This window comes from Chenopodium album, chromosome 1 (genome assembly GCF_948465745.1).
Source record: "Chenopodium album chromosome 1, dcCheAlbu1.1, whole genome shotgun sequence".
Classification (NCBI taxonomy): Eukaryota; Viridiplantae; Streptophyta; class Magnoliopsida; order Caryophyllales; family Amaranthaceae; genus Chenopodium; species Chenopodium album.
The window spans coordinates 976,032-1,002,345 of NC_137834.1; the positions used below are offsets into that span (position 1 = coordinate 976,032).

At 31.2% G+C, this 26,314-nt stretch overlaps 2 protein-coding genes across 2 annotated transcripts; both read right to left on the reverse strand.

Annotated features, from left to right (window-relative positions):
- Nucleotides 1-2,500: 2,500 nt before the first annotated feature.
- On the reverse strand, nucleotides 2,501-5,501 carry LOC145614717 (uncharacterized). Its single transcript, XM_081670116.1, has 3 exons — nucleotides 4,552-5,501; nucleotides 3,874-4,359; nucleotides 2,501-3,161 (listed from the first exon to the last, which is right to left on the reverse strand). Exons 1-3 carry the CDS (start codon nucleotides 5,018-5,020, stop codon nucleotides 2,878-2,880), a joined length of 1,239 nt encoding a protein of 412 aa, XP_081526242.1. The 5' UTR covers nucleotides 5,021-5,501; the 3' UTR covers nucleotides 2,501-2,877.
- A 17,070-nt stretch (nucleotides 5,502-22,571) lies between these two features.
- On the reverse strand, nucleotides 22,572-25,737 carry LOC145563764 (putative calcium-binding protein CML46). Its single transcript, XM_081624192.1, has 3 exons — nucleotides 25,320-25,737; nucleotides 24,489-24,537; nucleotides 22,572-22,623 (listed from the first exon to the last, which is right to left on the reverse strand). Exons 1-3 carry the CDS (start codon nucleotides 25,735-25,737, stop codon nucleotides 22,572-22,574), a joined length of 519 nt encoding a protein of 172 aa, XP_081480318.1.
- Between the last annotated feature and the right edge of the window lie 577 nt (nucleotides 25,738-26,314).

The following is a 26,314-nucleotide window of genomic DNA, read 5'->3' on the forward strand; positions in this document are numbered from 1 at the left end:
GTTCAATTTACTATGTTAAAATTTTGTTTCTAAGAAAGTTTGGGAAAACAAATGAGTGAATAATAAGTAGAAGGCAAATATACTCGGAGATATAAAGTAAAAGTTGAGTTAATATAAGTAGAAGGCAAATATACTCAGAGATAGTTTATAGTTAATAGAAGATTTAATGAAGGGGTAAGAGGTTTTAATTATACAATTGTTCGCCAAGTGAATCTAATTTAACTACTTAAAACGCTCAAAAGCGAAAAGTGATCTTAGTTTATCTTTCAGTTGTTGAGGACTGGAGGGAGTAAGATTAATCTAAGGGAGTGTTTGGTTCGAAAAATGAAAACGAAGTGGAAAGGAAACGAGAGTAAGAGGGGGGGAAACCGGAAAATGAGTCATTTAGGGTTCGTTTGGCATCGTTGTGGTTTTCTGTTTTTTTGTTTTTGGTTTTTTAAAAGTATACAATATATGTCACATAATGAATCAAATATTATTTAGAATTATTAAAATCGTGATAATTTTGAAAACTGACAATAGAAAAGTGGAAACACCTTTTTCTTGTTTCCTGTTTTTGGTTTTTAGTTTTCAAAAAAACAGAAAACTGAAAACCAAAAATGATGCCAAACAAGCCCTTAACTATTACTTTTTCATTTGTTTAGTCTAACTATGGAAAAGGTATTTGTTACCCTAAGCTTTTGAGAGGTAAATGATGAGGGGTAATTGTTATCCTTAGGTAATAGTAATTGTTACCATGCCTTCAAACCAAACACATGATAACAGTATCGATTTAATCGAATTCGTTTCCAATCCAAAAAAATACACTAACCAAACGCACCGTAAATTTATTCCAAATTCTATATCAAAACCCAAAAAAAAAAAAAAAATTGATAAGTTACCTCCCATGTGGTTGGCATGAATAAATCCTTAAAGATTCTGCTCAAGGTTAAGGATGTTGAAGCGTTACCATCATATTGCTTCGCAACTGCTGCAATTTCCCTACCTCTTTGTTTAAGACAAAAGCTAGACACAAACTAAATTCTTCCCCACACTCCTTTTAGCTAGCTACCTTCTAATTTTCAAAGCTTTGTGTTGTCTTGATCCTTTATGTTATTATCATTCTCATCAATCATCATGTTTCATGGTTTTCACCACCACGTAAATACGAATTTACGGCCACTCTAGAGATTGTATAGGATTGATAATAAAAATTTATACTATCTCTAAAGCCCGAGGAAAAGATAAGTTATCTCACTACGCGTTACCCCTACATTATCTATTGTAGGCAAAGATAAGTAATTAAGTATACACCACCCGTTACCCCCTATCTAATAACCTAACGTTCATATGTAATCCTCAGCTCAATGGTACAACTTCAGTATTATGAACACATCAAAAATTTATTTGTTAACCATAAATCTTGACAGAAAGAAATGGTGTTTTAAAAGTAAAATGTCAATATAATAAACTTGATGTGAACGGAGCTAGGCTTATTTTAATTATTCTCTTAAATGTTAACCATAAATCTTTTTTTTTTTTTTTTTTTTTTGAGGAAATAACCATAAATCTTGGTATTGTAGTTTATACGACAATCATACTCAACCAATAAAACACAAATCAAATTTATGGATTTTGACCCATATATATTCATGGAAATCACAAAGTAAAAGTTTATGAGGCAAATAATGATTGGAGTTATATGTAATTAATTAGATAATCAACAAAAAAGCAAAAATTAAAATGGCTTTTATCGATCCTAAATTGATTCGATTGCAATCTTGCTCAAGTAATATTTATAACCCTATAAATAAAGTTTCTCTTAACAAAAGGTGTTTCTTAAGTGACCTTAAACATAAACCCAATTGTACGGTAATTATCTATCTATATACACATATAAATACACATATAAGGGTCTGTTCATTTTAGCTTAATTTCAGTTCAGTTTAGCTCATAATTTTATTCTCTCATAAAATATTCATTTCAGCTCTATTCAGTTCTGTTCAGCTCCAATAATTAGTTTAGTTCAGTAAATGTGAACAAGACCTTGGTCTATTCCTCACAATTAAGATTTACTGAATTGAACTGAATAGTTTGTGAGAAAAGGAAATTAGGAATTAAACTTAACTTAAATTAAGCGGAAGATAACCGCCCTAAATTGCATTGTATCATGTTATTTACGGGGTTAATATTTCTTTATATGACTTTCAAGAGAGATGTCCCTTGATATTAAATATATGTGACCTTATGAGCGTGATCCAAAAAAAAAAAAAAACTTTATAATAAAAATAAACACATAATCCTAGTAAATAAAGCTATCACATCTGAGATCAGTTGTTACTTTTCCAACACAAGATGATGATTATAACTTAACAGAAAACCATATTTGGACCGTTGGTTCTCCTGCAAATTTAAGACCTTCTATCCATCCACAACGTATTGCAAGAAAACATCGACAACGATGGTTTTCATTTTCCAACATAACTTCAACTCTTTAAGCTAGCACAAGTGGCCTCACCCATATAATAAAAATTAAACTTATAAATAATGTCATGATGATTTATGATATGATATGATTAAACTGTCATATTTTTTAACTGATACAAGGAAAACACCTCCCACTTTTTTTTACCATTAATAGTAATTTCTAAGTTAATTTAAAAAAACACACCATACCACATAATCGATTCATCATATTCTTTCTGCATCGTTCCAATTTTATCAGAAGTTTTTGAATAGATAGACTTGTAGACGATCATATCATATCCAATCCCTTAATTAACACTATCTAATTTCTACAATTTTTTCTTCCATTTTCTTAGGGACAATAATAATTAAATTAAAAGTTAAGATTAAAAAAAATGAAATAAAATTAAAATCTTCTAATAATTAATTTAATTAAGTAGCACCAACACCAAGGAAATCTATGAAAGGTGGTGAAGAAGAAGTAGGATTATCATCTGATCTGCCTCCAGCTGCTCCAATTGAAGATTGTGAGGAGAGAGAATAAGGGTCTGTTTGGGGAAGTGAAATTAGAGGAGAACTATTATTGTTATTATTGTTGTTGTAGTAGTAGTAACAATAGTAAGACTGCTGTTGTTGTATTTGCATTTGTATTGGCCTATCCAAACAGCTGCTTTGACTGAACATGCTCACCATGTTTTGGTTATTATTATTTGGACCTGCCCAAAATATTATGCACAAATCAACACATATACAGATATACTAAAAATATTATAATGTAACAATATTTGAAAAAATAACAAAGGAATAAATGTGGTATGATATCAGCATACATATAAGTATATATGTTGGTTAGTTTTTAAGATTTGGTGTATCTTATGCTTTTATTCGATCTCCTTAGCATAGACCAAGTAAAAGTATGTATGTACATATGGTAGGGGTTAAAAGAGTTATGCTAGCTATATATTAACTGTTGTTTACCTAACTCATTATTAAATCGATATTAACATTATCTTAACTTGTTTTTCTCTCGCGGTTTTTGGTTTATTTAATCTCATGTTAACAATTTTGTTTCTCCAATTGACTCTTTTTACGTTTTTGTCATTTAACTTGATAAAAAACATTAACTTATGAAATAGTCCATAACTAAGCGATTTAATTTTATTCTATCATTCTATGTATGGGAAAAACCGTTATACTGTTTTACTCATTAATCTAGATTATAATTCCTAATTTTCAAAAAAGGTTATTAATTCATGAATTTAGATATAAAAGCACGGCGTACAATATTTCTTTAAAAACAACACACATAAACATATAATTGAACAAAATCAACCTAGAGAGAATAACTCTACAATCATACCAAATATTAAATTATTATTATTATTTTTAATTTTTGTTGCAACTAATATGAAACGGAGGTAAACTAACCTGAGAAATAATCGAAAGGAGACTGCTGCCCACAAAACCCATTACCATTACTTGGAAAAGAAGAAGATTGATTATTGTTGATCAAATTATTAACTCCACCATAAACAACACCATTGTAAGCACTAGGAATTTGCTCATCTTCCTCCATAGACGACGACGACGAAGAAGACCTCATGGGATTAAGATGATAACTGTTAGGAAAACTCGACGACGAAGACGGTAGTGGTTGTTGTTGTGGATGAACAATAAGATTTCTTCTCCGACGATAGGCACTAGATTGTTCCCTATACTTTCGAGCCATAATAACGTGCCAATGATTTTTAACAGCATTATCAGTTCTTCCTGGAAAGAGTCTTGCTATCATTGCCCATTTGTTACCGTACACTCTATGTGCTTGCATTAGTCTCTCTTCTTCTTCTTCTGTAAATGCCCTTCTGTTTATTCTTGGGTCTAATTGGTTGAACCACCTTAACCTGCAACTTTTACCTGCAACATTTCATTTTTAATAAAAGATTATCATAATAATTCATAAAATAAATATTATCATCAATACATATATACTAGCCATGATATGATGATGTCACAATATTTCCAACAAAATATCTTGTAAATAATTTCAGGTAAACTTTTATTATTATTATTACAAAGAATAAATAGAAGGATAAAAATAAAAATTACCTGATCTTCCTTCTAATTTTTCAGCAATGAGGTTCCAATTTTGAGGGCCATAAATAGCAACAAGTTCCTTGAGCTTACTATCTTCAGCAGGTCTCCAATGTCCTCTTGCACAAACCTTACTACTTTCTTTAGAACAACCCACTTTATTAATACTATTAGTTTCATTATTAAAGTTATTATTTTCATAAAAGTTTTCATCTTTATTATTAAAATTTGCATTGAGATCCATGCTAGAAATCCCATGTTTTTCAACAAACCCATCTCCAAAATCACACACTTTACCCTCAATTACTTCTTGCTCTTCATTAATTTGAGTGTGGTCTGATCTTGGGATCATAAAACTACCCAGAAAGGGGAAACCCCTGCTCTTCGAGGCGGTCGGCTGTTCCGAAGCAGCCGGCATTGCCCCGAACGAGCTGGGTTTCCTAAGCGAGAGCGAGGTTAAATCTGGGAACGCGCTCATACCCATTTACGAACTGAGTAAACTAATCTGTAACGGAGGAAGTATTTTTTTTTTAAGGGGATTCTAATAGTTGTTGATGAAGGAATTGGAGTGTGGTTTTGGTTAATAGTAACAACAACTACTACACTTGTTGGCCATGCCTACATTTGTTTTTCTGACAAACAAATTTTGTAGGAAAAAAAAAAAACTGTTAACAAAGAAATTGTAAAAATTTCTTGAATTTGTTGCAAAATTTTCTAGAGAGAGAAAGAGATTTGAAAATCAGGATTCAGAAAGAAATGAAAGGAATGATTGGTGACAAGTTTTGGGCAAAGAGAAATATAAGGGGGTAGGAAAAATAAATTAAAGGGGGGATATGATTTGATTTAATTTAATTTAATTTAATTTAAGAGAAGTTATATGAATATGTGAGAAGAATTGAAAAATGGGAAGTGTTTGTAACAGAAACCTACAACAAAGCCTTTCTCTCTCTATCTCTATCTCTATATTGATATCTCTCTATTGCTATCTCTATCTCTATTGTTGAGTTAAAATAAATACTACTGGTTCCAAGTTGTTAAACACCCTGCTGACTGATGACCTTTTGATGTAACTCCCAACCAAAACAAAACAAAATTTTAAATAAGGAGTCCTTTTTTGGTTGTGTGTTTTTTATTAATTTAAGTCGTAGGATTATTTACTCATATTTGAGAGATAGTGTCGATTTAGGATCATTTAGTAAGGGGTTGTTCTAACTTAATCACATACACTCAAGAATGTAATAATGTTAATTTTTTAGAGATTGAAATTGTTTTAAATTTGAATTTTTAGTCAGAGTCGAATAGATTTTAAATTACTAAGTAATTATAAGGACCATGTAAAAAGAGTTAGTTTATGGGTTTGTTGACTGAGTAGATAAGGTCGTAGCCTTAAAAATGCATTACTCCGTATTGTTTTGAGTTACATAGTATATTAATTAGTTGGAATCTGATACGTTTCCGATTACTGGGTAAGGAACCTAATATATATACATAGTATTTTTTTTTTAATAACAAGGTCATAAGAAATTCAAAATGGTAATAATTATAATAAGCAAAGTTGAGCTACTTTATAACAGAAAAAGAGAAGAAGAATAGAAGTAGTAGTGAGAATAAACAAGTCAAGGAAGTTAAGTGAGTCAAACCTTCCAAAAAATTGGCAATGGAGGCATTGATGACCAACCACAGGAAAGAAATGAACGTGTGTAGTAACTAATAAGCCCCACTTTGCAAATCTAGTTTAGATTAGGTCTGACTATTTTTGTGTTTGCATTTTAATGAATCTTCAAAAGTTAGGCAAAACGGTCCTAAACTTCACACACGTGTGTGTGGAATTTTAAGGGATTATTATTCAGAAGTGTATTATTACTAGTACTCTTTTCATTCTATTTTTGCAATTCACTTTTCTATTTTTTAATAATTAAATTAGAGTTGCTTAGCTCGGAAAATTTTTATTTAATAAAAAACAATTAGCAAAAGAGGAAGTTATGCGAGGTTTGATTGTCATTAGAGTATTTATATTGGGTCCAAGGATCATGTAAGGTTTTAGATCATATTTGGTTTAAGTCATGTCAAGTCTCAATCTAGCCTCCAAATTGAGTTTCAATTTGTGTTATGTTAGATTGTTTATCATCTCGGGTAAAAATTGTGATTGGTTTAAGGTAGATATATTCGGGCTTGAGTCAGATAATTGATATCTCTCGACGAACCGGTATCACTTAATATTTCACTGTGAGCAACACCAAGATCAATCTAGACCACCAATAATAATATGTAAATTAAAGTTAAAACTCAAAAAAAGGGTTTAAAAAAATAGGGTTGTCTCTCTCTTAAATGACAAGAATGTGACGGTTTTGCGCAAGCAAGGGGTATGTTATGTAATGTACAATTCTGGAGAGCTTTCTAATCAAAAGCCCACAAAAATAAAAACTAAAGAGGTCATTGACATCAGATTTCTGCTAACATTAGTTAATATAGGCTACCCCCTTTACTTCTCTCTTGGCTCACAATCTCAATCAATCATACATTATCTCTCTCTTTCAATCTCTTTCTCTGTCTCTTTGCTTTTCAGTTTTGTAGAGTTGGGCACCTGAGCTTGACCCACCAACCTATAAGTGAAGTATTTATTTTGCCTCTATAGTGCTCTATCTTTCCCAATTTTAATTTCTTGTTAATTAATCTCTTTAATCTATTAAGAATTTAAGAGTACTTACGAGTTGCTATATGTGTTCAATTAAAGTTCCTAGTGAGGTCGTTGTCCCAAACCTCATGAAAAAATTGCCAGATTTATGTTTCACAAAGGTTACCGCTTCTATAGAATCCGTCTTTTCTTTATCTCCTCGACAATCAGCTTTGGGGCAATCGCAGCAGGGAGATCACACCTTTGCTTGGTTTCGGGCGGTTCCTATTTCAAGGTTAGGTCAGACGATGAACGCAAAGACATACCGATGTGTGTTGTGCTACCGGTTGGGTGTTCCATTGTTCAATGTCTCGACGTCGTGCTCTGCTTGTTTAAGGGTCTTTACTAGGGATATTTTCGGTAATCACGCGGTGTCGTGTGCTGGTATTATCGGTATTAAACATCGACATAATGTTTTTCGGGATACCCTTGTTGATGTTTGCTACAGGTTTGGGATTTCAGCGAGAAAGGAGGTTGGCATTGGATTATCTAGAGGGAATGACGGGGCCTTTAGACTTGCATATGCGTTACTTTATTCATGGGATTGTGGTCGTGATGTATGTATTGATTTGACAGGGTTTTCTCCTTTGACTCGGTCTGGGCCGATGCGGCTCATCCGAAGCGGATCAAATATGAATTTAGTTGTCAAACAATTGGATATGAATCATTCCCTTCTCCTTTTATTCGATCACTTGGGGAATTAGATAAGGCTATCGCGTTGTTGAAGCGGTTTCAAATATTCTCGATTACTCAAGACATTGGGGCTCGTGCTGCTGCTCATATTTTTACTAAGATAGGTTTTTCTATAACTAGAGGATTAGGTGTCCAGATTGTATCTCGTCTTTCCACTAATTTTCTATAAGTTGTAAAATTTTATATGTTTTTGAGATATAATAAGGAAATTTTGACAATTATCACCTTCTATTATGTCCATTTTAGCAATTACCACCTTGTATTTTTTTTTTTTTTGAAAATTACCACCTTCTACTTTCAAAAACATCAAAAGTTACCACCTTCTTGCCCCCCAACTACCACATGACGTCATTTTGGGCTCATTCTTTCCCTTCCCTCCCTATTTTCTCACATTTCTCATTCTTATTTGGATTCTCATCTCCCTTTTCACTTTTTTTCCCCCAAACCACCAATAATTGTTCGTCAATTTTGATTTGGAGGAGTGAATTGAAGTGTTTTGGATTGTTTGGGGGAAAAAAAGTGAAAGGGGAGATGAAAATCAAGTTAGGAATGAGAAATGTGAGGGAAATAGGGAGGAAAGGGAAAGAATGAGACCAAAATGACGTCATGTGGTAGTTGGGAGGCAAGAAGGTGATAACTTTTGATGTTTTTGAAAATAGAAGGTGGTAATTTTCAAAAAAAAAATACAAGGTGGTAATTGCTAAAATGGATTAAACAGAATGTGGTAATTGTCAAAATTTACATATAATAATAATAATAATGTTCGTTAGTTCCTTTGAAATTTTCCATTTTATTTGTGTTGTGTTCATATATTTTAATGCATATAAAAATTTAAATTATTAGTATATCTAATTTTATACGGAATATTAGTTTAAAAAAATTATAAATTATACTTGTAGAAGTTTTCTGTCAAAATAAAAAGTTACTCATATACAAGTAGAAGTATGGCATTTTAAATTTATTGAGAGTACCAGAACAATAGCTCCCAAATAAAATTTTATATAACTATATTTTTAATATTGGAAAGAATTTTGGAGTATGCTTTAGGGTGGACGAGTAATAATATTGAAAAATGAAAATTAAAGTTCCATTGATAAGTCCAATCACCGAGTAAAATGGTTGAGGGTTATTTCTTTGTTTCCTTTAGAAGTGGATGAATGAAGGAAAAGCAAGCTCTGCAAATGCATATTCCCCAAAAAAACAAACTACTATTTAAACCAGTTAAAAGGATGAAGGTATATTTCCATCTAAGGAATGTCTTCCTGCTTGCTTGTGTGTTATCTCACCACTGTTTATCCCCTTCTTGGAATGTTTATCTTTTAGAGAGATAAAATGTCATGTGTCATGTTGTTTTACCTTAACAATAACATGGTCAATTTTATTTTTTTAAACTTTTGGATATTAATAATCAAAGTATTTACTAGTACATTAAGTTATTTACGTATCATGCACATATGTCCATAATTCATCACCAATTACATCAATAAGGGCATGTTCTCTTCAGCTTAATTTCAGTTATTTATTTCAGTTCAATTTAATTCTTAATTTCCTTCTCTCATAAAATATTCAGTCCAGTTCAGCTCCAATCAATTCATTTCAATTCAATAAAATCAAAACAGACCCTAACTTAGTTGACTCATGACATATACTGTAGGTCTAAACTGTGTATAGGTTGACCTTTTGAAAATTCTAGTCTAACTTGACAAGTAACTCATGAGTCCAGCCTAGATAATTCCAAAGCATGTTGACTTGACATGCATGATGTTAGGCTCGTCGCAACCCGGCCTACACCGTCTTTAAACCAAATGTTGCCTATGTTACTCGAACTCTTCATTTCACCACATGTATCCGTATCGGACCCTCGACACTCGTACTCGGATATGACTATGACACCCGAACGTTTCACTTTTAGTTCAAAATTATGAATTTTTTTTTACAAAATAACCGAGTCGAACACTTGTACATGTACCTGGGTCGAACATGAGTTCCCGAGTCCAAGTTGCATATATATAAAACCCTAGTATTTCTCCTATAAATTGTATAGGTTTTTATTGTATTAGTAACTAAATTGTGAACCATTAAATTTATACAGTTGTTTTCTTACCAGTAGGGTAATAATAAGCTACAACAACACAGCTGTCCAAAGGACATGGGGTTTTACTATTTCCTTCTCAATTTCCAAAGTAGAAACAAATTTGTAAATACATTAGTCAGTAGAAAAATCCGGTGACAAACATTTTTCATTAAATGCAAGGGTCACTTTGCTAAAATAACAGAATTGACCCCAACAAATAAGCATAAAAAAGGGGGAAGAGGGCACTGTAACTACAATCTTTACTGCGAGTGATTCAATAGGTTCAAGTCAAAGCTTCATAAAAAAAGTCCTGTTTTTTTTGTTCAAAAATCAAATTAAGGGTTTGTTCTCTTCAGATTATTTTTAGTTCCAATAAATTTAGTTTAATTCAATTCATTTCTTATTTCCTCCTCTCATAAAATATTCAGTTCAGTTCAACTCAACTCATTTCTTATTTCCTCCTCAGCTCCTCTCATAATAGTTAGGGCCTGTTCTAATTGACTGAACTGCGCTAAACTGATTGGAGCAAAGCTGAACTGAACTGAACTAAATTAAATTGAACTGTATATTTTACGAGAGAAGGAAATTAGGAACTGAACTAAAGGTGCTGAATTGAACTGAAAATAAGTTAAAGAGAACAGGACCTAACTATTATTAGAAGAAAACTCAAACAATTTTGAGGTGACATGCATAAACTAAATTATTTACAAGAAAACTGATATTTGTCTTAATGGTTCTAATTATTGTACTTAAACAATGAATGACCTAATTAAGGGCCTGTTTATATTATGAGAATAGACAAAAATTACAATTGTCTTGCATGCACATCATTGTTTAAACCTCAACCTCATTTTAAACAACTAAACAACTCGTTCATTTGGAAAGCTATCCTCTGTTCTCAGAATTTCTCCGAAAATAAAGGTAAGGAAATCTAAACAGCTCGTGATAATCAGACTTAATAATATCAATGTGAATACGGAGTAGCATTTTACCTAATGAGTGCACAATTGAAAGAAAATTTACTATGTACTCCATATAAATTATTACTTGAAATACTTTCCATTTCATGCTTGTCAATACGTCATTTTGAATCATTAATTTTCTTTTATTGCAAATATGTGAAAATTACTAGAATTTAATATTAATAAAATATACTTCATATAGAATAAGTCTATTGAAATAAATATAACAATATCTTACATGACTATAAATCTTCTTAACAGTAAACTACAGAGTATTAAAACTAATTAAAGTAAAATACAGATACTACTGTACTTCGTATAAAAGTCAAAAAATACAATTATACGTAGTATAGAAAAGTCAAAGGGTAAAAAGTGTTAAAAAAAAACGGAGAAAGTATCTGATAAAATAGTTGTGAAATATTTGATGACGTCATAACCTGTGATAAACAAATGCACATTGGGAATCCGCAAGTAGTTGTTATTTTAATGCTGTTACGCCTTCAAATTGACCCTGCAGATGAGTTACTAATGCCTACTATTTTCCTATTTTTAGCCATCTAATTTATTATCCTGTTTTCAAATATTTGTGTATTCTATCACACCAATTCACCATAATTTACCCCAATTTAGGAAACAGTCCTCTATCCAGGGGTATGTAGTTGTAATTTGAAACCAAGGAAACTACATTTAAAGATATTTTCTTTAAAAAAAAAAATGTTTTACTCCGTATTAATGAGAGGTTAGTTTGCAACAAAACATAAAAAATATGAAGGTAGTATTTGGTAACTAGCTTATTTGAGCAACATTAAGAGCCTGTTCTCATACGTTGAAATTCAGTTCAGTTCAGTTCAGCTCAGCTTAGTTCAGTTCAGTTCAGTTCAGTTCAATTCAGTTCAATTCAATTCAGCTCCTAATTTCCTTCTCTTATAAAATATTCATTTCAGTTCAGTTCAGCTCAGCTCAGCCAGTTCAGTTCAGTTCAGTTCAGCTCAGCTCAGCTCAGCTCGGCTCAGTTCAGTTCAACTGAGTTCAGTCAATGAGAACATGCCCCAATTTATTTCACCAACATTAGTTAATTTAAGGTATTTGGTGGGAAGCTTATTTAAAGAGCTTATCCACTAAAAAAAATTTAAGCTCTATTACAAAAAAGCTCTTTTTAGAAGTTTTTTCAATTACTAGTAGCTTATTCAATATCTTACGGTAAATGACACTTATAGCTCCATTTAAATTAAAATTCCACCACATTTTCCTACCCTAACAATTAGCTTATTAGTCATTTCATACTTAATAAACAACTTTAAGCAATCATTCATTTACTAAACATTTTTATTTAATTAGCTAATAAAATAAGTTAGTCAAATCAGTTAATACAACCAGCTAGTCAAAATCAACTAATAAAATCAGGTTCAGCTTTCAGTTTTTCACCAAACACATCCAAAGTATAAACAGAAGTCACTCACTTTAGTGATTGTAATATTATAGTACAAAGTATTATTTATGACGTGGTTTAATCCAAACTTTTTGTTGCTCATTAATTCAAGATTAATCTCCACCCAATATAGATCGATCAATGGCCTAGCCTTTGATTGTTGTTCGTTCAAGATTAATCTCCACCTAATATGGATCGATCAATTACCTTTGCAATAAGCTTTCTAATGATATATTATAAGCTCAAAACATGTGCATATTAGATTTGAATAAGATACATCATTTTAAAAAAAATGACAATTATGTATTATTAGTGTCATAATTTTATGCTTTGATCCATATCACTTATTAATGACTCGTACAAAATTTCAATCTTTATTTAATATTAACACCAATATGCAATCCAAAACAAGAATAGTTATCTATTAAGAATTGAGTATAACATCTGAAATTTTGTTAAAGATTTACTAATAATTAAGTGTATTTTTTTAAAAAAAAACATTATAATTTATTAAATTATGTATTCAATATTCATGCATAGCTAATGATATAAACATTTGTCATATTACACAAAAGCTTCAAAAAAAGGATCAAGAAAAATTAATCTTAATAAACTAAAAGCTAAATTTTTATTACATCGATGAATGTACAGAGCTTTTTTGGTGCAGCAGGTCACACCGTGCGGCCTGCTGACAAATCAGTAAAAATAACGGATTACGCAGTATAACGGGGTTATTATTCACTCGCATAACGGGGTTACTGGTTTTGTCAGGGTTACTTGTATTTTTTTTTTCAGGGGTTACTTGTATTTTTTTTTCAGGGGTTACTTGTATGGATTACTTATTCAAGGGTTACTTGTATTTTTTTTTTCAGGGGTTACTTGTATTTTTTTTTCAGGGGTTACTTGTATTTTTTTTTTCAAATGTTACTTGTATTTTTTTTTTCAGGGGTTACTTGTATGGATTACTTATTCATGAGTTACTTGTATTTTTTTTTTCAGGGGTTACTTGTATTTATTTTTTTCAGGGGTTACTTGTATTTTTTTTCAAGAGTTACTTGTATTTTATTTTTCAGGGGTTACTTGTATTTTTTTTTTCCAAGATTTAGTTGTATTTTTTTCAGGGGTTATTTGTATTTTTTTTTTTGGGTTATTTGTATTTTTTTTTCAGGGATTACTTGTATGGGTTAATTCAAGGGTTACTTGTATGAGTTATTTATTCAAGGGTTACTTGAATGAATTACTTATTCAGGGGTTACTTATATGAGTTACTTCAAAGGTTACTTGTATGAATTACTTATTCAAAGGTTACTTGTAAGCCCCATACCAAACCAGTAACACCCTACAAGTAACCCTTGAGCAAAACTAATTATAACATCACTCTACAAGCAATCCCTAACCAAACCAGTAACACCCTACAAGTAACTCTTGAGCAAAACTAGTAACACCCTACAAGTAACCCCTAACCAAACCAGTAACACCCTACAAGTAACCCCTGACCAAAACCAGTAACACCCTACAAGTAACCTGACCAAACCAGTAACACTCTCACCAAACCAGTAACACCCTACAAGTAACCCCTGACCAAACCAGTAACACCCTACATGTAACCCCTGACCAAACCAGTAACACCTACAAATTCTCATAACCAAACTAGTAACACCCTACAATTTTTGACGTAGAATGTTTGATCTAAGATTCCACGAAGAAAACGAGCTCACATTTCTTTGATTCTCATCAATTTCACTACTTTAAATGTTGTTGATGATTTTAAGGATAATTAATCACAATTTTTCACAGCAATTTAACAACCAATTTCTACAATTTCGGGCTTTAATTGCAGCAATTTGGCAAAGACGAGAGAAAAAAATGAGTGGAGTAGAGATATGGTTGTTGGTGATGTGTGGTTTGGCTTGAAGAAGAAGCTAAGAAAAGAGGAGAGAGAAAATGGGTATAGTAGAGATATGATTGTTGGTGATGTATGGTTTGGAGAAGAAGATAAGAAAAAAATAAAGAGAAGAGTTGTGGTATTTTTTTTAAAAAAAAAATTAATAAAATTTGTGATGAATTTATATTTTTCACATAAATTTCCAAATATATATACTTCAGTTCTATAGATTAAAATCATATGAATTTGATTAAAAAATTATATGCAGTCATTTTCAACAAAGATCTTTCTAGTTATATATCATCATTATCAAGATATCTTCTCCACTAGTAAAATTAGATCTATAAAAAGGCATATATTTGCACCCAAGACGAAAACAAGATGATGAAAGCATCAAAGAATTTTCATGATGAAGTGAGATTAGTTATAGGTAAATACAAAAATATTTGTGTAGAGTGAAAAGGACAAGTTTATGTATGTGTCCCTCAAACTTCCATCATCGCATGTAAACTAAAGTGTAAAAAAGCCCAAAAGATCAAACAAAAAGAAAAACAAACATAAAGCAAAAATACAAGAAACAAATAAGAGTAACAACTGTTATTTCTTTGCGCGCTTTTTTTTTATTTTTTATTTTTTATTTTTTATTTTTATTTTTTAAGGACGACTACTTTATACAAGTATATTATTGATTATTCCTCTAATTTCACACTCTCTTCATTCCCTTTCTTAATAATTGCAATATTAAGTGTTGTAGAGTAGGGATCAGACTAAAAGGAGAATTTTACACTATAAAGTATAGTTAGTGGGATAATATTATAATACATAGTAATGTTAGTTCTGTTCTCATTGACTGAACTCAGCTGACTGAATTGAATTGAGCTAAATTGAACTGAACTGAAAATAAACGTATGAGAACACGCCCTAACACGGAGCGCAAGTTTTCTTTTCAAAGGCGATGAGAATTGAAGCCACCTAAGCGACTACAATGCAATTGCATTATTAGAAGATTGTGGTATTTGTGGCAAGAGCTGAATTGTCAAAATGTCAAATACCATTTTAATCATCAATTCACACATTGATGCCTATAAGCCATTCCACTACACACAAATCATAATTTCTCATTTTAAAAATGAGATAAATAAAAGAAAATAAAAAAAAACCTTATTTAATTTGGGACCCAAGATTTTAAAGGTAGTTAGTTAACATCTCAATCCAAATGTAGTAAATTTCACAATCAACACATACATAACGTTAGTTGCAGAAAACATAGGGGGCAAGTAACAGTTCATTAAACTCTTCATAGTCATACATAATATAATAAATAATTTAAATATAAATAAATAAACTAAATAAAGTATGATATTGACATTAATCAGTTTAATAAGTTGGTGCAATATTGATGAAATGCATGAGACTAATTACCATGTTTCTGGGATTATTAGTTAACTTCCTTAAGATAAGGACATCCTATTTGCATTTTTTAAGCCACCTTGCCACATAATGAATTTGCATGCGCCCACATAATTTATGTATATAATAAAGTTTTTTAATATAATATGTTCAACTAACTAAGCTAAACTTATATCATATCTAGTACGTGAAATTGACATTCTCCTTAAAATACTTTTTTGGATAAGTTGGAATAAATGGCTTCACTTTTAAGTAGGTAAACAGTTTATATACATAATTTAGCTAAATAATATATTTTAAAGTGTTTAATTTCCAACCCAAAACATACTTCCCAAAATGGTAGGCCAAGTAGTTGGCCTTGTTATATGGTTTGCTTGTATTAACTAACTTGTGCATACAAGTTAGAGGCATTTCATCTGTCTTTTCCAAATATAATTATAAGCATACATGGAAATTTCTCACCCACCTAGCTTATAATTTGTGTATAGTTATTCAAATTCAATAACAACTTCTGAATACATAAATAAGTAAGTGACGTGGATTAAATAGTCTACTTAGTTAGTTAGAACTATGGTCACATCAGACTAACTTTTAGAGTAGCTAATTACTATAATTAGGAACCATTAATATATAAGCACAAAAAAATCATATTTATGAGGATACTTGTAATGTAAATACCGAAATTATTATTGGAACAAGCAGTCTTAAAACATCAAAACCTACAATTAAACATTGAGTACTTGTGAGTTGTGACATTTGAGAACCTAAACCCTACTTGTAAGTCACTACCACACGTGCAAATGAGAGATCCAGCATCATGAAATATAAGTTGGTTATAATTTGAACCATATAAGTTGGGATGAGCATGCATTTAGAATGATAATAACTTCCACCCCAACCCCCTTTTCCCCCCTTCCATGTAAAAATCAAGGTGAGAGAGAATAAATGCATGCACCATAACTTTCTTTGTACTAAATCAAACCCAAAAAAGTGATGAAGTAAAAATTGCATGAATAAGATTGAAGGGGGGTCACATAGAATATATGAGTTGGCCCACCAATATAACAATGGGGTATCCCCCATAAGATTCTGTTAAGAAGCTGCTCCCTTACAAGCCAATTTTAAGGGGCACTCAACCAACTACATGGATGGCCTGGGGTCACAATTATGCCATATTCCTTCTTATTTTGTTTGCCCCATTTTACAACGATATTATTCATCTATATTTTTAACTGAAAGGAGTTGATGAGTCTGAAATGAGTGTGAGGCAAAAGAATAAACGTTAAAGAAACAAAATTAGAAAGAAAACCGATGTAAACATTAAGGGACAGATAGAGAAATATCGAATAAAACTAAATGGTAAGACTTTAGTGTTTAGGGCAACAAATTAAAAAGGAATAGGCGTTGGTTTCCTTACCATCAAACAAATGTGGGAGAGATAATGAAGGGCGGCCTATTAATATGAATATATAAGAAAGTCGGTTACCCTTGTCTGTGGACAACATCTAATGACAAAATTCAAACATTATAACAAAAACCCATGTGAGTTAGATCCTAAGCACTTAATGTTTGTTAACTTTGTCTAAAGACAAACAACAAATCAAATGACCATACTTAGCTAATGTATTGTTTCCCTTTTTTCCCCAAACCTTCACTATCTTATCATGTTTTCATAATTTCATTTTATCTTGTTTCTTTCCATATATCCCTATTCAATTCTATCGACCAAGACAAATATTGACAAACAATGTTTTCCTACTTGCTAATATTGTCTTAATATTTTCCTACTAGCCTAGCTTGGAAGCATCAATGCCCATGAAAACCTTTGTTTATAATAATAATAATAATAATAATAATAAGATCAAAATTAAAGATCTAGTCCAAAATTTTCTCATTTGATTTGATTTCAAAATATAAGAGGACAAAAAAAAGAATTTAGATAAGTTTAATAATCGTACCTAGTATAATTTGTACAACCTTAGTGGTGAGAATAACCGGTAAATTGGTAAGAGTACAATAGTAACAGTGAAGATTTGGAGACTAGAAAACAGTCATAAAAGAAAGGGTAATCATGTGAAATTATTAGGGTTTCATGAAATGCCAAACAAAACAGCAAATTGTTCACTTTCAGATGCAAATCATGCAATAGGCTTTCAGAGAGCAATATACTAGATTAGGACCAAGTCTAAGCTAGAACAACAGGCCATGATGTACATTTAACTCTTGTGCCATTATTTAATTTGGTCAAGCACAGCCTATGAACGTACTAATGGTACTATATGGATATATATGGTTATAGGGTCAAGCACTCAAGAGCCATGGACATGGTGCCAGGTTAATCAAACCACGTTTCCGGTTGTACCTTGTAAATTAAAGTGTAACAAAATATAGTCGTACCTATATTTTGTTTAGGCCATTTGCTCACAAGAAAGATATCTGGACAAGAGAATAATCTTTATTGTACCTTACGATGTATACAACTAATTGTTTAGAGAAGAATTATTGGTTGGAGGATCAAGGGAAGTAAATAATTATAAATCATATATCAAAAATGAGCTGCCACGTTTTAAATTCCTTCAAAGTTGGGGTAAAATAAAATGCAAGAATCCTGAAGTAACATAAAGAGGGGTAATTGCAATAATGTAACGTCTGAAGGAGGGCATCAAAGAATTCTTCTAGGAGAGTTATTTGTGAATAAAAACAATTATGGCTAGAAACAACTTTTGATGCAGTGAAAACTTAAATTAAATCACTAAAATAAATCCAATAATATTTGTAATATGATTAATTAGTTTGGTTTAACACACTCTTGCATATGCACTAGACTCCTTGTTGATTCAAGAAATAAGTGCATACTAGATCCAAAAGTGTACAACCTTTAGATAGTATGGTTAAAAAATTAGTAACGGTCTAACAGGGTGTCATGAGAGAAAAACGACTACTATAAAGGATCATATATATTGTGAAATTGCATTCTAAATAAAGAGGTGAACATTACCGTATTTAATATGACAATACATCGATAAATTATTTATGAACGAGGGAACGAGTAGGGCTAGAAAGAATTGATCAAGTGTGCAAAAAACTTTGAGAAAGCAACCCTGAAACATATATGCGCATGGATGCCAAAGAAAGAAATGAGAAAAGGATAGAAATATGCATGCAATGTTGATCTCTGAATAAAGTTATCTTCTTTATCATGGCTTCTAGCTAGTACACCTGTCATTACAATTGATAACAACATTCCTGTAAAAGTAACACGGTAAAAACAAGTTTATCATCATCCAATATGTGCCTAGCAACAGTATATTTTGTTGATTATTTTCAATTCTACCATACAATTTACTCCTTCCTTTTTCAATGTCGAACAGTACTACCACTCTCAGCTCGTAATCTCGTATGACTTATTATTCCATCAAAGTTAAATTTATTTTGCCTAATGCACATCTAGTTATATTGCCGCGCACTTAATTAATTCAAAAAAAGATTATATGTTCAGAACAAATGTAACAATATAAAGTAAAATAGGTTAGCTATATATATGGCCCCGTTCTATTGAGCTTCAACTCTGAGTAGAACAGAGTAGATTTCAGCATAGCATAGCAGATTGAGTCAGCATAGTTAAGCATATTGCTCTAAAAAACAGGGCCATAGTATGATACTACTCATGACCAAATAACCTACAATCAAGATATGACACACTAAAGATAGACACTAAACATAGACCATACAGATGGACACCATTTCAGTTTCAGATTCCAGATAATGAAAATGAGAGTCATATTAATATTATTATCATTATTATTAGAGGACATGTATATATCAATAATATGCATCATATACAAGTATGTGTTTGTGGATGGGCTGCTTTCTAAAGCATTATGAAAGTGCACTACACTAAACAAGGGATGTACCAAAACCAATTACATGTCTACATTTAGCCAATTATAATACTAAGACTGTACTGTACCTAAAACTATTATGGCTTTTTAACTGTCAGTAATTTCTCCTCTTTTTCCTTTTTCTGTAACAGTATGACTTCACAGTAGATACTTACTGCTAAAGTTAATGACTTACATTTGCATTTACTACTACATATGGTTAAAATATGATGTAATAAATATATTTATTTATATATTTGGTTTTTTTTTGGAAGGATGTTAACAGCTCAATACATAGTAGCTTCAATAAGCTTAAAGTATATCAACAGGAAGCCATTATATCAGTGGGTTTCAGTTCATCAACCTAAGAGTAACTCCAATTTCTAATAGTGACTTACAGATGATTCATTATTACTGCCAATGATTCAGTTACTTTATCTTTTGGGTGTTGGTGTTGGGGTTGAAAAAACTATATCATCATATCATTTCCGATTTTCATTTATTTGAACTTATTATCTAATATTGCGTGTGTAGAGTATGAGTGCATTAGACAAATGTGTAATTAAAGATATTTAAAACTCATTCAAATACAAATGACACATAAGATATCTTTTACTTATTATAATAACATGCACCAATAAAATGAATTCTCCATTTGAAATAATGTACTTCAAATTATATTACCATAATGTATCCTTTAAACTCTTTAACATCCTAATCATTTGTAATACATGAGCATAAAAAAATGACTTTAGAGAATATAAAGATAAAAAAATTCCCTCACTAATCACAAAAGAAAACAAAAAATAAAGTAAAGGGGAATGGAAATTGTAGTTCCTTGATGAAAAAAGTGTGTCATAAATGATGTAAGAAGTTATTTAACTGTGTAATGCAGAGTAGCAGTAATAAGGAAGTAAAAGGACAACCTTTGATTTAGGGGTCAAGATTTTCTTTTCATTAAGTGGGGAAATAGTTAAGCGAGTAACAGTTACTATCTGTTGTATCAAACTTTAACATTTTATTTTTCATTTTTTCTCCTACTCACTTTATTTGTATAGTTTGTTTTTCTATTCTTTGCAAATTCAAATAAGCATATGAATAGTACCAATATAACATAAGAATGATGCTCCGTAACATATTTGGATAGTGTTATATGCATCCTTGCATATATATAACAAAATCACACATAAATCAGTTTTGTATAGAATATATTAATGTTTGATTAGGTTTAATAATATTTCTGGTTTAACTCTATATTCTATACAGCATTAAATGATTAAATTCAGAATAAATTTTAGCTTGTGAGAGTAGGGGGAAAGAAAGGACAGAAGATTGTACCATTCCCACGTGCGATAGACCCAGTTGTTTAAAACAAACAAAGGCAGGCCCAACGGTTGATATAGTCCTTTCTGACATTACCTTAACATAATCCTTTCTTTCTACAACAATTATTTATCTACATACACCCCTTAGCTATTCTCTTGGATTCCCACCATTATTGGCCTATTGCTCTCTTCCCTCATCTATTAAGTTTCATATATGCTATCACCTATGTCATCAATCATGCCCCATATAGGTGGCACTTCCCTTGTTATATTATGTATGTTGGGCCGCTTATATGCCTTGAATATGTTAGCCTCTAACGCACAATGTTAGCCTATTATCATTGAGTTACCCTACCCCATAATATAACCACCTCTAATTGAGGCCATGATGACGCTAGTCATGCTTAGAGGCGGACCATTGTTATGGCAGGCGAGATCTTGACCCTCCTAAATTTTTCATAGTTGTTGATTATAACAATATAAAGTAATAAAATCACATAAAAATTAAAGTTTTTGCATAATAGTTAACTACTACCTCCGTTAAATGCTATGTGCAACTTTGGGGATTTGTGAGATATAAAATATTCCAAAGTTGCACATAACATTTAACGGAGGTAGTATTATTATTTTGGTAATGTTATATGTAGCCCAAAGGGCTATATATAAGCATTAAGTTAAGTCTTGAAAATTGTATAAAATTAGGAATTCATGACAAAAACAATCGTAAATCGGTGTAATTAGTGTTTATATGTTTTATGTTTTATGATTTCTTAACTTTTTACGATTTTTAAGTGTAAATTTAAAGCTTATATATAACCATAAGGGTTATGTATATTATTTTCCTTATTATTTTTTAAGCAATAGATTGGATGATCAAACTTGTCTCACCAACTTTTTGACCTAAGATACACCACTAGTCATGATGGAAAACAAGAGTTTATGACCCTAACAAAAGTCACCATCTTACCAACATGGATGCTCTCATAAGTTATAGTACAATATATCTTCTTCATAGCCGCTCCAATTCAATTGCAAGTTCGATCTTCTTCGGGCCATTATTATCAATGTTGTCTACCAAATGTCCCACCATTGTCAATATCATGATTACGAGTTTTGCTCGCGTTTTCATTAACACCATAGCTTCAGTCTAGGACAATACACTGCCACCTTGATTGGATCTTCGTAGGGTCTATTGAAGTTGGTTCGAAACACAAACGGCTCCAACCTGTTTATTTGGGTCACACGATTTCGAAATAAGATCATCAGTAGTTATCCTAGTTCGGGACGTGTTAGGAAATACTAACACCATTTCTTATCTCATGTTTTGTCCGAGTTAATTATATATTCCACTTTTATCATCCTAGTTAGGACACTACGACTCAAAATCAAATTCCGTCTCATCACTAGCCTTTGTAGCTCTTGCCGTAATTCACTACTGTAATAGTGAATCACAGCGATGTCAAAGCGTGTGAAGCATGTTTGCAAGTTGGTAACATCTATACACAGCATCACATACATAAACATATGTAGAGCAAAAATAGACAAGGCAGAAAAACCATAGTACAAACAACATTAACTAGATACAGAAAAAAGGGGCCCACTTATAAAAAATATAAAAATGGACCTACATAACATTTTATTAGCACCCACATTATAGCAAGTGGGCTGAAACTGTTAGGTGTTACTGGGCAACCATATTGTCTCATTTCACAAACTTAGCCTGGCCTCCAAAAACTGATAGCTGTTCCTGAAATCTGTAACAAACTCAACAGTATTATTAGTAATAGTAGAAGTTCCAATCAAACTTCATTAATGTATGATTAAACTTGAGGATGTACTGTTTTTAATTTGTTGTGATTCACTACTTTATTTTGATTATGTAGGGTATAACACAACCAATTTTTGGCTCTTGTTTTTGCATGGATGTCACCCTTTAACATTTGCTTGTCTAATCTGTTTTTCTGCCCCTTCAATTAAATTAGTCCCACCTTAGCTTGTATGTGTATAGCTAGCTATTAGAAGTGGATAGGTGATTGTTTGAATAGGTTATGGTTTGTATCGATTTGATTCAGGGTATATTCGCTCGGGTGATGATGCATCATTGGAGTTGATTTGATAACTGTTGTTAGATTTCGGGAACACCCCGATACCATTGATTCAATATATATAGATCTACATGACTAGTCACAACTTTGCTAGGAAACCTATTATGACAAGGATTACAAAGTACAAAAATATTCAAAGATGCCCCTTATCAATTGTATACTAGTATTTGGTTCGTGTAATATTTATGTGATGAGTCACTTGGCATACATACAATTTAAGGGTGATTGAGATTTTTTAAAGTTGAGTCATATAAGTGTCCATTATCGTTTTTCTTATTTTATAGTAGCACTTTAGGGCCTGTTCAGATTTATTAAACTGAGCAGAACTAAACTGAACTGATTAGAGCTTAATTGAATTGAACTAAAATGAATATTTTATGAGTGAAAATTCTATAATGGTCGTTTGAAATATGACTATCATAATATTTTAATAATTATATAGTTCACAATTAACGTATTTTTATCCAAGTAATTAAATATATTACTCTATTTTTGCTATAAAATATATTATCAACATTTTTTTTAATTTATCATATTTTTAGTTTTATTTATGTAATTTTTACTCTTATTTTATAGTTTTTCGAAAAATAATTATTTTATGTTGGATTAAAATTTTCAAAAATTATATTTGCATTGTAGAAAAAATGAATCGCTCATATTGTTTATCATTAAAATAATAAGGTAGTCATATTTCAAACGACCACTGTAGAAACATCCATTTTATGAGAGAGGGAAATTAGGAGCTGAACTGATTGGAGCTGAACTAAACTAAACTTACCTGAACTGAACTGAATTGAAATTAAGTAAATGTGAACATGCCCTTAGTCCTAAACTCACTTAACACTTCTCATACTATATATTATTATATTTTATCTATTTTTAATACACTCAAGTCTAAGTTGAGTCTTGAATATGAGTCCTGAATTTTCAAGACTTAACTTGAGACTTAGCTAAGATGTCCGTGGACTATTTTAATGTTGAATGCAGAAGGATGAAGTGGCGCCTGAAGAAAGCAAATGGAGGTTCCCTGAGTTAGGCCCCGTGCATAATGCCATTGGCAGCATCACCCGTGCGCACTGAGTTACTGACTAGTGTCCCTTGCTAAGCTTCATGCATGTAGAAAGCCCATACTTATTACTGTCATTGCACAAGTATTAAATTTCAAATCATGTTAACTGTTAACAAACTAAAAAATATGCCTTTACTAGAAATTTCAGCCCCATATGATCTGATCATGTACTGTTATATACTGTGTGTAATTTGTGTATTCTGTAAACAAACAATAAAATGTGGACTAATATGGTTTATGTTAAAAATTGATCAATTGTTTTAAGTGGGTCTTGGAATGGGCTTGTGGAATGATTTTTGGCTCTTATCAAGGCCCAATATAAAAAAAAAACAATAATAAAGAAAAAAACCCAATAAGCCCAATCAAAACTATTATATAACCCCTGTAATGTAAAAAAACTGACGAGTATTCAATGGCGCAAATTTTAAGATACATAATGGTGTACCTAGAAATAAGTGCACCATGCCTATACTTTTTAACATTTAGTAAAAAATCTGAATAATTGCAAATTTTGAACATGTAGTAAAAACATCTGAACATTGCAAATTTTGAACATTTAGTTAAAAAATCTGAACAATCGCAATGCATCACGTCTATACTTTTAAATATTTAGTAAAAAAATCTAGACAATCGCGAATTTTGAACATTTAGTAAAAAAAAAAATCTGAACATCGCAAATTTTGAACATTTTGTAAAATAAATCTGAATAATCACATTTCACCGCGCTTGTACTTTTGAACATTTAGTAAAAAAAAATATGAACGATGATAAATTTTGAACATTTAGTAAAAATATTTGAACAATTGCAAATTTTGAATTATTACGAGTCAGACAAATGTTGAAAAAAGTTTGTCTAACTCGTAATAATTCAATAGATATAAAGTGAACATTTACGTATACAAAATGAACATTTTTTTATAAAATATGAACATAAAAATTGCATGTTTATGTTTACTTTTTGTGACGTGTTCATATGTATAGACGTGGTACACCTATTTCTAGGTGTACCATGGTGCATGTAATACTAATTGTATTCAATGGTTTTCCAATTACCAGGCTAACCTACGACGGTTAAATGATGCAAATTAAGGATGTCATAATCTCAATACTGAAACTTCTTAATGTTCCGATCTTCCTACTTCAATAACAAATTACGATGAAATAAAAGATACAAAAGAAATCCGAGCTACATAGTGAAACATAATACGGAGTATGAAGATATTGATACAAACGTAGTCATAAGGAGTAGCTAGTAACCTAGTTAATTAACACAAACAAGTGTGCATAAACGCGAGGAAATCATTAAAATCCAAAAGTCCATCATTATCTCTATCAAAACCTCTAATCATCTTCTTACATCTTTCAACATTTGATCCTTCTTTGAGATACCCTAAACTACAAAGAACTCTTCTCAATTCCATAGCATCAATAAACCCATCTTTATTTTCATCAAAAACTTGAAAAACTTCCCAAATTTCCTCTAAACATGGCTCCTCTTCCTCAAACAATCCCTCAAAATCTCCCTTGTTGAATACATTCATATCAATCGAATCCTCGATTACTCCATTACACATTCCTAGACTTTCCATCACCATATTAACATCATTAACACTAATGACTATCATTTCAGCATTACCATCACAATCGTTTATTGGCCTAGCCACACTAGTATTCGTGACACTACTCGACTTCATTAAGTAGCATAACTTCGTATAGGAGGAGATGAGTGTATTTGAGAGTGAGCTTAAGGGTTTCAAGTAATTGGATAAATGCATAATTGTTGTTAAACTAAGTATGAATGAAATAAAGGTTAGTTCCACCATTTGAAATGATAAAAAAAAAACTATGTTACCTTAGTGATGACTTAATTGGTGTATGACATGCATGTATACGAACATATATATATATATATATATATTAAGGCACAAGATAATTTATTTAATTATTCTTGGAAATTATGCAACATTTTCCATGAAGTTGCGATGATAGTGAAACGAAAGTAATTTAAAGGAAATGTTTAGTCAATCTAATCTTCCTCCCACTTTCATATCATTTTACAGTAATCTTTAAAGTAGGTCAACAGATAAAGTACGAGTAATACTTTTTTGGAGGGAAGTACGAATAGTACGTACTTAGAAATCGGGAAAAAAAAAAAAGGAAAATTATTTATGTTTTTTTAGACTAATAAGTCTTGCAAACAAATGCCGACTTATTTCAAAAAAAAAAAAAAAAAAAAAAAAAAAAAAATGCCGACTTAATTCCCGTTTCACA